Raw genomic sequence first — 16,226 nt, forward strand, 5'->3', positions numbered from 1 at the left:
CTCTTAATCAACACCAGTTGTCTTGCAGTCCTATTGATCTATATGGATGCAGTAGTCTCTAAATCACACCAGAAACAAGCATGCAGCTAACCTTGCCAGATCTGACAATAAAATAAAAAATAAACTCAATCTGCATATGCTTGTTTAGGGTTTATGGCTAAAAGGTATTAGAGGCAGATAATCAGCAGGATAGCCAGGCAACTGGTATTGTTTAAAAATAAATAAATATGACAGCCTCCATAGCCCTCACAATTCAGTTGCCCTCTAAAGGCTTCAAAATCACATTTCTAAAAAAAACACCCAAAAAACAAAAACCTCCCCATGGTAGATCCGAGGTCTACAGTTGTAGAAAGGAGGATTGGCAAGTTGTCACACGTAATAAAACTGTCTATATGTGGCAAACCTTAGTGAACAAAAATCTATACTTTTTAATCCAAACTCATCAGCCTGCAGGGCTGAACTGAAAAGCCAGATTGTTATCTGTGATCCGATGTCATTTGGCAACAAGCACCCGAGGCATAAAACTGCATTCAACGAGAAACTATTACATTTCTCTTAATAAAATATCTGTACCATTCTTAAACCTTCCTATAGAGAATACAATGATGTTCCTTGTTACAGAAAGTCACAGAAGAGCGCAGTTAATAAGAGATTGATCTGAAAGTTCACAGCAGGGGAAAAGTATAAAAACGAAAAGCCATGGAATGCCTTATTGATTCCATTAGTGGCAATGCAGGATATAAGATCTAGTTTATGTGACAGCTGCAGTAATTATCAGTACAGAATATCCCTCCAGAGCAGTTTAAGGATGAACTGTGGATTTTAAGCTATTCTTATCAGTTATCTAAAATTGAAATGTTATTTCTCAGTAATGTGAGTGAACAGACAAATTATATAATACAATTACAGCTAACAGACAGTGGGGTAGATTCATCAAGCTTTGCGCACGCTAGCTGCACTAGTAACTTACACTCACTCCTCCGAACTAACGGCCGCTCCACAGAAACCACCCTGAGCCCCCAGCAGGTTCAGTTGCTTTGATGGACGCAATCCCCGCACTTCGATTGGCCCAGTAGGCTGCCTGTCAAGTGACAGGGAGCCTACTGGGCAGATCAAAGCACTGGGATCAAGGCTATTGAAGCCACTGGACCCGCCGGGCAAGGCATTCCACAGGGTGGGGCAGCATGACAGAAAGCTCTGGCTTATAGCTCAAGAACACTGGAGGTTTAAAACTAATACAGCCCCCAAGCACATTGTTTTCCTCTTTACCCCTCCCACCAGAAGGTACTCCATCATGTGATGTTTTGTCCTCCTTCCTCCCTTCTCCATAGAGACAATACGTGTCACAGAGCAAAGTGTCTGTTCAGCGCTTGACCCCTGAACTGTCATCCCTGGGATCTCATTGATCATCCCTACTTATACATGAGAGAATATTCAAATTGGTTGCTACCAGCTACACTGGCAAATGTCTTCCTCAAACACAGCAATTTCATTTAGCTTAAAGGGTACCTGTAACCTTTAAAAAATATATATTTACCTCAGTAGAGGAAGGCTCCTGGATGGTCCAGAGGCTTCCCCAGTCCCTCTACGCACCTCCTGTGCTGTGCAGGGACCCTCTGAACAAGCGTTGGCATTAGGCCTCGTTCACATCTCTTCAGCGCAGATGGTCGTGTGATCGGAACGTAACGCATACGATCGCACGCCATATGCGCTGCTGATCCCATCCATTGACAGTGATGGGATCATCTCTGTGCTTGCGGACAAAATGCAAGCAGCGGTACGCAAGCGCTTCATAGCGCATCGTACTGCTGTGCAGCGCAGTAGATGTAAACGGTAGAAGGGCTGTCTATGCCATTCTGCCGTTCTTGCGTTTCAGCACATCATTCGTGCTTCCAAATGGGCACGAAAGCGCGTATGATGTGAACGAGGCCTTGAAGTTGAACATTTCTCGCCGCACTGCAGGTACCACCTGCGCAGTAGCATGGGGCCGCTTGTGCACAGCTTTTTTTTTTTTTTACTATGGTGCAGGCTCAAAACCACTGGCGCCTGTGCTGTGCAGCTACCCTTGTGCAGAGGATTTGGGTAAGACTGTGGAGCATCCAAAGGCTTCCTCCTACTGACACAAGTGACTTTTCTTTTTTTGGTTACAGGTTTGCGGTAAATTGTTTAGTATAGATAATAGATTCAGTTGGGCCAGTCTGTAGAGGCAAAGAAAGAAAATATGTTGCTAACTTGCTTCATCTTTTACTTTTGTTACCAAATGTGAAATAAAACTATTTGAAGATGTGCATGCTGGTGTTACAGAGTAGCCCGTTACAGTGTAGCTACTGTGTGTGTACTCCTACTGCTTATCTCTGTTGGTAAATATTGGCAAGTATATCATTTCAACTGTGAGTGACTATGCAAACCATTATGACATCACACCCAGATCCACTGCACACACCTATAACTTATTGTTCAGGGCCATATCATCCATGGCTCTATGCTATGATCTAGGCAATATACTGTAGATGTCAATGTGATGTCAACGCACTACATCCGTCAACGACGGGTCCGCCGGACCCTTCTGCTGGGTGGTCTGCGGATCGTTCAGAAACAGCCTTATCAGTCCGCCGACAGCGCGTACACAAGCGCTACTGTCGGCTAAAAGACCGCCCAGCGGGAGGGTACGGCGAACCAGTCCTTGCCGCTGGTAGTGCGTGTGTACGCACCTTTAGAATACTAATGCTTACAGTATACTTATACTTCTTCCCATCCTTTAAAATGATAGATGTCCTATTTTTAATTGATAAGGAAAACTATGAATAGAAAGTGTGGTTTGAATGATAAAACAGTGTATTACTTATGAATTCTTTGTGCTATGCATGACAAGGGGTGTGGCAGGGGCATGATTACAGGTGAGTGGTGTATAACATACTGCAATATTGATTAAAGCCCAATAACCAATAAAAGACAATCTAAGCATACCTAAGAACAAGTATGAAGCAGAACAATGGGTGTGTGTATACCGTATAATCTCTTTGTAGTAAACTCCAAGGAACCAGGAAAAGTGGTTTACTATATCAGAAATTGTCCTAGAAATGGCCAAGCATGCCCTGGTATATTCTCTGCTGCAAAGGGCCAACTCTGTCCTCCCATTGGAGGTACAATACAAGCACTTGCACATTTGGTGAACTACAACGTTAAGTATACCTAAGGGCTGCATAGTCAGGCTGGTCAAATAACTAGTACAGTATCTATGGCTCCTTAAAAATTGCAGCCGTCACTGAATAGTGGCAGCCTCCTGTGAGTGGCTCCAATACCTCCGCTTGCAGCGCGTGTCATGCAAACCTTTCTGCTCACACTCGAGCCAATCATGAAGTCTCTCTTCAAAATGCAGCCAATCATGATAAGCCACTCGCATGTGTAATGCGAGTGGCTCTGAATCCCCCGCAGGCGGGACTTTACACTCTCCTTAGTTTTGCAGAGAATAGGCCCGCTCTGATCTGCACTACAAGTAAAAGTAGCCTGTACTGCACTAACACTCTACCGGAAAAGTCATCTCTAACAAGGGAAGAGATACCCGGGAGTACATACAATCCCATGGGAGGACTGTGACAATACTTTTATCGGTGATTGCAAAGTGGAAGTGGTAACACTGCTTTCCCCTTATGTTTATGTTTGCATTATTCCTCATTTTCCCCAGGCTGCTTATTTGTATAACACTGTATACTCAGCACCGGTGCCCTTCTTCTTGACTAAGGCCACATACACACATCAGACCATAGTCTTTGGAAAATGAAAGATCACAGACCAATCTTACCACCCTTCATGTAGTATGAGAGCCATACTCTACACAGTCTTTTCTATGGAGCTGACTCCACATCAGAAAAAAATCTTTGCAAGATACTGCACACACAGATGCTGTACAGACACAACAGATCAGTATCTGCAAAAGATCTGTTCCTGCCAAAAATCCATTCCTGCAAATTGCAATGATAGTCTATGAGATCTGCAGATCATCATACACACATGATTTAACTGACATTCATCTGCAGATCCGCAGATCTGAAAATCCATCCTGGTGGATCTGATCTGCAGATGAATGTCAGTTAAATCATGTGTGTATGATGATCTGCAGATCTCATATACTATCATTGCAATTTGCAGGAATGGATTTTTGGCAGGAACAGATCTTTTGCAGATACTGATCTGTTGTGTCTGTACAGCATCTGTGTGTGCAGCATCTTGCAAAGATTTTTCTCTGATGTGGAGGTCAGCTCCCTAGAATAGACTGTGAAGGTATGGCTCTCATACTACATGAAGGGTGGTAAGATTGGTCTGTGATTTTTCATTTTCCAAAGACTATGGTCTGATTTGTGTATGTGGCCTAAGGGTCCGTTTCCACTTGTGCAGTGGGAATCGCCACGGTAAAAAATTTGCATGCGGTTGTATGCGAATTTTCATGCAAATTCGCATACGATTTCGCATGGATGGCGATGTATGCAAATTTAACCATGGCAGTGCCTGTGTGCTTTTCCATTGATTCCATGCAAAATTGCATGCAAATTTGCATGAAAATTCGCATACCAATGCCGCATACGAAATTCCCTATTAAATACATTGTATGCGATTCGCATAGCGGTATGCGAATTCTGATGGCTCTGCCGTGCAGATTTTTTCTGCACAGAAAAACGCAAAGGAATCCTGACAAGTGGAAACAGTCCCATCCACTTGTATTGGCTATGCGAATTCGCGATAGTGGAAACAGGCCCTCACAAATGTTATCAGGCATCAACTCACCTGTAACAAGCCTGAAGAGAGAGCAGCAGACCATGGGTTTCACACTGACAGATGACACATACACCTCCCACTGTTTACTATATCCAGAGTCAGCATCACGTAGGGGCCAAAAAAACATGTTTATTATTACAGAAGTTTTATTAGAATTTACTATACCAGGCATTGCTCCCATAGACTTATAGTAGAGATTGGCTGGGACCTGGAGAGGTAAGTTTACTATACCCAAATGTTTACTATATCAGAGTTCATTATAACGAGATTATACTGCATGTGTGTTCTGGCACTGATTGTCAGAAGAATCCCGTTGGCTATACAGTTCTGCGATAGGTGCTTAAAGAGTATCTCCAGTGTATTTTTAAAATGGTATCCTAATCGTTACTGAATCTTCAGCTCTTCCACGATTTAACAAGTGCATATCTCACCTGTTCACCACTGAATGTGCATTAGTATTAAATGCCCCCGCCGCCAATGGCCATTTCTCAGTAAATGTGTGTGTTATTCACTCAATTGTTGAAGTTACATTTAGGAACAAAAAAACAAAAACCGTTGCAAACACTCCATGGGCGTATAAATAGAATATTGCACCGTTCATATGTAAATTTTATTTATAGGATTTGTCCATTATCATAGTAAACGTTGCCTGTGAAAAAAAAAAAGTTGATTTTTTTCAGCTAGAACATAAAATGAAGAAGTAGTAGTAGCAACTAATGTAACTAGCAGGATGTTACTGCGACAAAGAGCAATTAATACCTATCAGTGGCTTATGAATGACAAATACTATAATGTACTACATAAACATCTATCAGTTGTCCCCAGCTGTGACCAGATTCTCTGGTGCAAACTTGGCAGAACAGCACCTCCTACTGTCAGACTATGGAATTGGAGGTTTTCCATTGTATGGCTTTTTATTAAAATGAAATATATATATTTTTTTTTTTAGAAATATCAATCTACCACTGCTATATACTATACGTTATATACTATATGTTATACACTATATATTAACCTGGGTCACTGTGAGGGAGCAAATATATATAAAACCTTGGATACTGTTCACATATATGCTTTAAAGCAAACCTAAAAAAAATAAACTGAAGAAATACACAACTGTCTCTATAATCCTGCTACTAAACATGTCAGTTTTACATTTATATTGTCTAAGGTGAATGTCAGTTTTTGATATTATGCAACTCTCACCCTGAACTACTGACATACATTTCAATGGGCAGCACGGTGGTGTAGTAGTTAGCGCTCTCGCCTTGCAGCGCTGGGTCCCTGGTTCGAATCCCAGCCAGGTCAACATCTGCAAGGAATTTGCATGTTCTCCCCGTGTACGTTAATTAGCTTCCCCCTAAAATGGACCCTAGACTATGACACATGCACTACACGATAGATAGAGATATGACTATGGTAGGGATTAGATTGTGAGTCCCTCTGAGGGTCAGTTAGTGACAAGACAATATATTCTGTACAGTGCTGTATAATATGTCAGCGCTATATAAATACTTAAATGATAAACAGTCTTTACAGATTTTGCAGTTAGACTGAGGTTCACTCTTTTTCACTATATCAGTTACAACTGAAAGGACAACTGATGTGCAAGGTAAGGTCCATGTTTTCCTATGGTTACGTTTACATTACATGCATTTTTAACTAAACAGCTTTTTCACAATGCATTGCTATGGAAAATTAAAAATGCAGCAGTTTTTAAGTGTATAGACTAAAAGAGGCCTAACTGATAACAACTTGACCCTGTAAAAACTGATCTGTTCTCCATTAAAGATGAGTTTGCTCTATTGGCATCAGTTTTCTATTCCGTTTTTGAGCAGACAGGAGAGGATGCTAACAATAAACTTGTGCCCTGCCATGGTCAGGCATGTGGAAAAAAAAAAAAAAGTTACAGCATTGCCTACCACAACTATTGTATTTTGATTTGTCCAACGAGCATTGCTGGCTGATTCGCTTACACTTACAGTTCAGCTATCTTTTCTCTCCTGCTTCCTAAAAATAGACTACTGATGAAAGCTAAGAATATAAAAGTCTTGTACAAAGTGGGAATGTGAAATAGCATCCAAATACAACAGAGTTCACATGAAGTAAATAATTGGGTACAGTAGGCACACAAAACCGCTTCATAAAAAATAAAGCGCAACTCACTAAGAAAGCAGCAGCAAACTGTATCAGAAAGTCACAGGGGCACTACACACCCGTAATAAAACCATCCGCTTATTTCATCATCTTAAAATTGCCCACAGAAGGAGAGAGGTATTGACAAGTCTAGCAAAGGTTGATGACCGTTTCGTGCCTACTAGCCTGATGCTTCGTCACAGATACAGTTGGCGGGAAGTCTGGTTTCCGGTATATCGAGTATGTTCTGTGACAATGGCTTCTCACCCCCCCCAGCATTGTGTACTGCACATCCTTGTGTTCTGTTTATCGGAATGAACGGACTGATGTGAATAAATGCTATTGCTTTGCATCGGATCCGCTCAACATGTCTGTTCTTTTTTTATTATTTCGTATTTATATAGCGCCAACATCTTACGCACCGCTGTAGCGTATACACTGTTCTCCCCATGCACTTTTAGCCGGGTGCATCACCCAGCTACTTTAGGTGAGCACCCAGCTGTCATCGGCTTGCCTCCTCCTGCTCTACCTACAGTGTAAGCAGAGTTGCGCCAGCCCTGAATTCCCCCGTCGCACCCAACCCAGCTACTTTTTCATGCCACCCGGCTGGAAAAAAATTCTGTGGAAAACACTGGTTTATATTGTCTTGTTAACTGGTCCTTTAGAGGAGCTCACAATCTTATCCCTACCATTGTCATACATCTACAGTATATATCATGTAGTGCATATGTCATAGTCTAGGGCCAATTTAGGGGGAAGCCAATAAACTTATCTGTATGTTTTTGGGTTGTGGGAGGAAACTGGGGTGCCTGGAGGAAACCCACACAGACAAATTCCTTGCAGATGTTGACCTGGCTGGGATTCAAACCAGGGACCCAGCAGCAAGGCGAGAGCGCTAACCACTACCCCATTGTGCACGATCCATTCCCATTAGCTCCATTAATCAGAAAGGTTTTTGCCTAGTGTGAACACAGCTTAATAGTGCATTAAAAATTAAAATATTGATCATCATTTTCAATCATCTTCTCCAGTCACTCGTATTATTGGACAACTGACTGTCATTTCATTTCAGTGAATTCATTTCTCTAATTCTTTTAAGGTATAACAAATTTAACAGTAAACATAAAAAAAAGATTTCCCTATGACGCAACTTGCAGAATATACTATCTGGATAACATAGTAAATTCCGGATATTTCTCTGTTAATGTCTTTCACTGACAACACAGCACAAAAAAAAAAACACTGAAAATAGTAACAAACATGACACTGTTAATTCATTTTTACTAACAAAAACAAAACAGAATACTCCAAATATCACAAATAACAAATGAAATATTTTTGTGAGAAATAACAGCATAATGTGTGAGACACAGCGACAGCAGCAGAAAAAGCTTCATGGGGGGGGGGGGGGAGGAAGTCAGATTGTCTTTATAAATGAGCTCCTAAAGATTACAGTAATGTTCCATTATTTTTTTCTTTAAATTTTATTAAATAGGAATGATCAATGAGATGCAAATCATTTCTATTTGCATTCAAATTTCATGTAAATGTTATGCAGCTTGAACCAATAAAAAATTGGCAATCAGTCATATGATTAGTCCAGTTTCAACTGCCCCCCTAACCTGTCACTAAGCTACACTAACCCCTGCTGACTGCCCAGCTACACTAGCTACACTGCCAGCTATACAGTACTCCCAGATACAATCACAGCTACACTACAATCCCAGCTACAATGGAGCCCCCTCTTACCTATCCAGTGACGGCTCCGTCCATCAGAGATGCTGTGCCAAGTGGTTGAGGTTACTTTGGGGGTCACAAACCCCCCCTGCTGTCCCCAGCTCTTCCAGCGACCAGGGCGTGTGACGAGTGCCGAAGCAGTTAACCGGAGGTGACAGTGACCTCCACAGCCCCCTGGCTGTACAGCGGCCGCACCACTCTTTTCCTATATTCAGAATACAACACGTACTGACATTCTCCCCCCATGTTTGGGGGAGAAAAAAAATGCATCTTATAGTCTGAAGATTTGAATGCAAGGAGAAATTATTTTCATCTCATTGATCATCTCTAATATTAAATCCCAATTTAAGAATGATACAAAAGCATCTCAATTGACCGCTCTTTTACAAGTCTACATACAGAAATGTATTAACATTTTAAAAAGAGCAGCTACTGCAACTAAAGTGGCAGGAAGCTTTAATGGGAACTTTCATTTTATTCCTACAATGCAATACAGTGATCTTGCATGCAATCATAAATAATGTACAGGTTTGTAGCATATTCAGCTATGTATATAAATATATATTAAAAGCAATTCAAGTCACATCCAGCTCCATCATTAAATATTTAATAGCAATTTCACAATTACTTCCAGTAACTTACAGAAAAAAACAAACACATTTGTACAAACAAGAGTCAGGTAGGGTTAGAGCAACCTGTCAATCTGAATGGCAAAATAAAGTTCCATGCTACAATAGTAATTTTTTATTCTAGATGTATTTGTTAGTTGTGCTGCCCTGGGGTTGAATATTGATCCATATACCATTTGATAAATATTGGCATTGGTGCAGCTCTTATCAGAGAGAATGTGCAGAAGTGGAAATGAGTGTCTGTTTTGCACGGACAAAGCAAGTCATGGACATAACAGATCCACCTAGAGGTACAGGTTTACATTGCGTGGTGCAGACACTGGAGACATACATGTGCACTCATGGCAGACAGTGTGCAGCATTAGCATAGTCCTCCTGCATATTCATCATCATCTTCCTCAGCATGAGAGCTTCCCTGAGCTGGAACTGCCGACCCTTCCTGTGGGGTGGCTGGAGACTTCTTCTTTGTCCCACCACCAGGCACACCCAAGCTCAATGCCAGCTTAGCATACTATGACAGAACACAATGGAGGGAAAAAAAAAACGTGTAAGACAAGTGCACTTGTTTTTCCAAAATGAAGCTGCCCAGAAAAGCACTGGTGCTTAATCCAATGCAGATATAGACACAATAAAAACAGCCTGGTGCTATAGCCTAGTCCTCCAAACGCTTCTGATCCTGCTGGAAACATCCGTCACCACACCCTGCGCGATGCTCACTCATTCACCAGGCAAAATTACAGACCAAACGGTCATTGGGCATTTAAGGATAAGTCTTCTGGTCTCAAATGGCTAACGGCAAGCAGTTGATACTGAATAGCAGTCTGGTGTATGGGCGGAGACTGCTATTCAGGATCAACTGCTTGCATTTAGCCATTTGAGACCAGAAAGATGATCTTTAAATGTCCAAAGACAGTTTGGTCTGTAATCCTCCCAGGTGAGTGAGCACCGTGTGTGGTGTGGTGACGTTTCCAGTAGGATCAGAAGCATTTGGAGGGCCACGATATAGACTGTGTTTATAATGAATAAAAATTATTTGGGTATCCAATGCTATATAATATATCCCCCCCAAACATATTTGAACTCTTACACAATGATGTCATTTTTATTTTGAAGACAAGCAATTTACCCCGAGATCTCTGTGGATTCGATAAACCAGCTGCATATATCAGGGTATCACTTTTGCTATCAAGCTGAAGCCAGTTGCTTTGAAAGTCTGCAAAGGGCCTTGAGTCTAGTTTTAGCCACACAACTCACAGATATCAGAGACTTCCTTTTACATATTTTAAGACAATGCAGGTGAGTTAGCTGAGATTTGAAATATACATTATCTAAACAAGTAGATATGTATAGACTATAGCTGAAATACAAACTTATGCTCCTGCTACAATGTTTCAATTATGACACAAATATAGAAAAAAAAATCCCCCAAAATATACAGTATGTACATACTGGTATGGTGATGGCCTCTTCAACCTTTATGTACCAGACGGCTCTGCCTATGAAGGACCAAAGCCACCCCTTCCTTACTTTCCCGAATGATTACTATAATTGGCCCACAGTAATCTCAGGGTAAGGAGCCAATGAAATATGGATCATACGGATCACGTGTAGACTTACATCATTATCCATGTATTTGAAGAGAGGCGAGTTGCAGACATCGGACACTTGATCCTGATCCTGCTGATCATATCCCTCCAGTAGCTGTTCTAGTGCAGTGCAATCCTCACTCCCACTGAAACCTGGAATACTAAAGCAACAATGTACGTAACAACACTGCACAGTGTACAGCAACAAAAACTTTCATCTAACAATTTAAACAATGCTGGCAATAGGAAAGGCATTCATTTCTTGTTAATATTATAGTATGTTGGAAATCATACTAACCTGCAACTGTAAGTTATTTGTATATGCATAAGACCTAGAATCTCAAAGTGTGAGTTGCGGCACAACAGAGCACTTCCCTGGGGTGTCGGGAGGGGAAGGGAGGCGTTTTCTCCCCAGGCCACCTCCTTCGCCTGGGCTGATTATTTCAAGCTGGCGAGGGAGCCCAATTTCCTCCCTCGCCTATGACCCTCACCCCCTCCTGTGTCCAAGTATGGGCGTAGCAGTAGGTCTTTACAGTCTCACCTGCTCTGATGCTCGTCCATCCTCAACAGCCCGCCGCTCTCTACTTCCCATTGTTTTCTGTAAGTAGCAGGATAACATGCAGTGTGCAGAGTTCCAGCAGACATAGAGCCAGCATGGAATGAGGATGAACAAGCATTGGAGCAGGAGAGAATCTAAGAAGGGCACCACCACTGAAGTGGTTTGGGGAAGGGGGGGGGGGGGGGGCGGATTTGGTAGGGACTCATTTTTCTTTTCAAAGTGGAGCCAGAGGGAAAAAAAAAACATCCACAGGTTAAGAGACTGGTGAAATATTTCTCAGCTGACCAAAATGCAAATTAAAGTTATATTTATGATTCAACTAAAAAAAAGGTACCTAAAGCAATCAATATTGATGACTCGTCCGTAGCAGCTCACGGAGTACACTGAAAACGGCACATTTTCAGGAAAACCTTGAAAACAAAAAGTTCCAACAATCTAATCTTCACAATGCATGGGAACATTGGTAAGCGGAGATCCCAAATAGACAATTTACAATCAGAATCCGTTGTTGTTATGTCCAAGTACATTTGCTGATGTGGGCAAAAGTGTAGATGGGGAATGTTAGAATTAAACCAGTACAATAAATGCAAAAGCATGGAGCTTCTTACACTACTATGAAGAGGTAGGATAAAAAAAAAAAAAAACCACCTGTACCAAAATAAAAAGAAGACTGTTCAATATATACAAGGAGTGCAGAATTATTAGGCAAATGAGTATTTTGACCACATCATCCTCTTCATGCATGTTGTCTTACTCCAAGCTGTATAGGCTCGAAAGCCTACTACCAATTAAGCATATTAGGTGATGTGCATCTCTGTAATGAGAAGAGGTGTGGTCTAATGACATCAACACCCTATATCAGGTGTGCATAATTATTAGGCATTTCCTTTCCTTTGGCAAAATGGGTCAAAAGAAGGACTTGACAGGCACAGAAAAGTCAAAAATAGTGAGATATCTTGCAAAGGGATGCAGCACTCTTAAAATTGCAAAGCTTCTGAAGCATGATCATCGAACAATCAAGAGAGTTTCATTCAAAATAGTCAACAGGGTCGCAAGAAGCGTGTAGAAAAATCAAGGCGCAAAATAACTGCCCATGAACTGAGAAAAGTCAAGCGTGCAGCTGCCAAGATGCCACTTGCCACCAGTTTGGCAATATTTCAGAGCTGCAACATCACTGGAGTGCCCAAAAGCACAAGGTGTGCAATACTCAGAGACATGGCCAAGGTAAGAAAGGCTGAAAGATGACCACCACTGAACAAGACACAAGCTGAAACGTCAAGACTGGGCCAAGAAATATCTCAAGACTGATGTTTTTAAAGTTTTATGGACTGATGAAATGAGAGTGAGTCTTGATGGGCCAGATGGATGGGCCCGTGGCTGGATTGGTAAAGGGCAGAGAGCTCCAGTCCGACTCAGACGCCAGCAAGGTGGAGGTGGAGTACTGGTTTGGGCTGGTATCATCAAAGATGAGCTTGTGGGGCCTTTTTGGGTTGAGGATGGAGTCAAGCTCAACTCCCAGTCCTACTGCCAGTTTCTGGAAGACACGTTCTTCAAGCAGTGGTACAGGAAGAAGTCTGCATCCTTCAAGAAAAACATGATTTTCATGCAGGACAATGCTCCATCACACGCGTCCAAGTACTCCACAGCGTGGCTGGCAAGAAAGGGTATAAAAGAAGAAAAACTAATGACATGGCCTCCTTGTTCACCTGATCTGAACCCCATTGAGAACCTGTGGTCCATCATAAAATGTGAGATTTACAAGGAGGGAAAACAGTACACCTCTCTGAACAGTGTCTGGGAGGCTGTGGTTGCTGCTGCACGCAATGTTTATGGTGAAATGATTAAAACACTGACAGAATCCATGGATGGCAGGCTTTTGAGTGTCCTTGCAAAGAAAGGTGGCTATATTGGTCACTGATTTGTTTTTGTTTTGTTTTTTAATGTCAGAAATGTATATTTGTGAATGTTGAGAGGTTATATTTATTTCACTGGTAAAAATAAATAATTGAAATGGGTATATATTTGTTTTTTGTTAAAGAGACACTGAAGTGAAAACAAATATATGATATAATGAATTGGTTGTTTACTATGAATAATTACTAGAAGATTCGCAGCAACATTCTCTAATATGTGCAGATTACACAACACTCAGCATTCAAAATGATTCTTTCAGAGCAGTCTGAACTAATGACCTCTCCTCTGGCAGAGAAAAAGTAAATAGTTAACTAACACTTGAGATAATAAAAGTCAGAAAACAGCCCTCTCCACGACTTTGAAAGTCGTAGAGTTTAATGGCTTTTTTGTATAGAGATAACAACTGGAGTTTCTTAACTCTTCCTGTGTTGGAAACAATTAGACTGATGTATCTGATCTTAATGTTTTCTTAGCTGTACTACACATACAAATAATATCATATTTTTTTTTTCGCTTCAGTGTCTCTTTAAGTTGCCTAATAATTATGCACAGTAATAGTCACCTGCACACACAGATATCCCCCTAAAATAGCTAAAACTAAAAACAAACTAAAACCTACTTTCAAAAATATTCAGCTTTGATATTAGTTTTTTGGGTTCATTGAGAACATGGTTGTTGTTCAATAATAAAATTATTCCTCAAAAATACAACTTGCCTAATAATTGTGCACTCCCTGTATAGATATATATGCCAACTACAGACTACAGATGTGCTTCTTGCTGTAATAGCATCAGCCAGTGCCAAGATGAGTGATCTGTCATTTTTGGTAATGTTGACCAGTCAAATTCTGGGGTAATATTCCCAGCCTCTCCTCTCTCATTGCATCAGTAGCTTCTTATGCTGGGGATACACGGTACATTTCTGTACCGTGTATCGACCAGCTGACAATATTCAGCTGGCCCGATCAAGCCGCTCGCTCCGCGCGCACGCGGCTGGGGTCGATCCGGCGGCTAATCGAGCCGCCGGTCGACCCGTGTATTTCCACCTTTAGGTCATTATTTGACTCGCCTCACAACATATAGGGCATGATTCACAAAGCTTTTTCACCAGTTTTCCTCGGTTTTCCCCTTATCTATGTTACATTTTTAAGCTTCCAAAAAGCAAAATTATAATATCATAAATGTAAGAAAAGTAATATTGAAATGAAGTAAATCTGGAACAACTCACTTTGAGGGGTGTGTATTTTGCTTGTAAATGTACTGAAGGTTATTTTTTTTATCAATTACGTGAGAAGCAAGTCATTTATGTGAAGTTTTGGGGAATAGAGCCCTTAGTCTGAGTTTTAAAGTGTACCAGAGATTAAAAAAAAAAAAAAAAAAAAAGTTGTATACATACCTGGGGCTTCCTCCAGCCCCATGTGCACGGATTGCTCATGCGATGCTTCTTTAAAATACTGCTCTGGGACTTTCAGACAGTGAAAATCAGAGTTAGTACCTGCTAACGCTGTTTTGAACAATCCTTCAGGGCAAGGTGAGACGTTGCCCCACCCAAACGCAGGAACAAGCAGCACCTCCCCTATAAAACAATCACATGGTTAGTCCACCCTCAGTGCTTTTAACCCAAGTACCCGACAGGTGAACATCCACTAACCCACATACGTGCTACTATCTGACATAGACAATAAACACCCGGGTGGGATCGTTGCCCTGAAGGATTGTTCAAAACAGCGTTAGCAGGTACTAACTCTGATTTTTTCCCACAATCCTTCAGGGCAAGGTGAGACGATTAACAAGTAATACAACCTCAGGGTGGGACCACCGCTTGGAGAATTTTCCTTCCAACCGCTTGGTCATGAGCTGAAATTGCATCAATTCGGTAATGTCGAATAAAGGTCGAGAAACTTGACCACGTGGCTGCCTTGCAGATCTGTTCTGGTGAAGCCCCTGTATTATTGGCCCATGATGCTGCCACTGCTCTAGTCGAATGAGCTTTGAATGAAGCCAGAGCTTCTAATTGCATTGCCTTATATGCTTCAACAATAGCCAATTTTATCCAATTAGCAATAGAGGATTTTGACGCCCTCTGCCCTATTGTTTTCCCTGAAAACAACGTAAACAAAGAATCTGTCTTTCAGATGTCTTTTTTAGATATTCCATAACACATCTTCTAACATCTAATGTGTGAAAAATTTCCTCTTTCTCACACCTTGGATTGACACAAAAAGTAGGAAGTACAATTTCCTGAGATCTATGAAATTTGGACATAACCTTTGGGCAAAATTTAGGATCAGTTTGTAATACAATTCTGTCTTGGAAATCCTGAAAATATGGATTCTTTACAGATAACGCTTGAATTTCGCTAATTCTCCTGGCTGAAGTGATTGCCACTAAAAACACCGTTTTCAATGTGAGCAATCTAAGGGAACAATGTTCCAGAGGTTCAAACGGTTCTTTACATAATCCTTTGAGCACAATAGATAGATCCCATGGAGACACATAAGGTCTAAATATCGGAGACTTCCTGGACAAGGCCTTAAAAAATCTTATAATTAAAGGTGAGGAAGACAAAGGCAACCCAGAAAAAGCAGAAAGTGCTGCCACTTGTACTTTCAGTGTACTTATTGAGATACTCTTATCCCAGCCTTCCTGAAGAAATTCCAGAACCGCTGGGATTGACAAGCTATTAAATTTTGAATTTTTCAGCCAAGAATGAAATGTTCTCCAGTATTTCATATATATTTTTCTAGTAACCAGCTTGCGACTACTAATCAAAGTAGATGCCACTTTGTCTGACACCCCCAATCCTCTAAGTAACCTTAGTTCAGGATCCACACTGCCAGATTCAGATGATCTGGGAGAGGGTGCCATAGCGGACCCTGATACAGTAGATCTG

General features: G+C 41.3%; 1 protein-coding gene across 1 annotated transcript in view; it reads right to left on the reverse strand.

The window, feature by feature from the left end:
• Nucleotides 1-9,237: 9,237 nt before the first annotated feature.
• Nucleotides 9,238-16,226, reverse strand: part of NAPG (NSF attachment protein gamma) — a 45,760-nt gene continuing 38,771 nt past the window's right edge. The window contains exons 11-12 of the mRNA XM_068237165.1: nt 10,893-11,022; nt 9,238-9,786 (exon numbers count right to left, since the gene is read on the reverse strand). Of these exons, the coding sequence (XP_068093266.1) occupies nt 9,637-9,786; nt 10,893-11,022 (280 nt within the window). The 3' untranslated portion in view covers nt 9,238-9,636. The remainder of the gene's footprint in view (nt 9,787-10,892; nt 11,023-16,226) is intronic.

The sequence above is a fragment of the Hyperolius riggenbachi genome, chromosome 5, assembly GCF_040937935.1.
Source record: "Hyperolius riggenbachi isolate aHypRig1 chromosome 5, aHypRig1.pri, whole genome shotgun sequence".
Classification (NCBI taxonomy): domain Eukaryota; kingdom Metazoa; phylum Chordata; class Amphibia; order Anura; family Hyperoliidae; genus Hyperolius; species Hyperolius riggenbachi.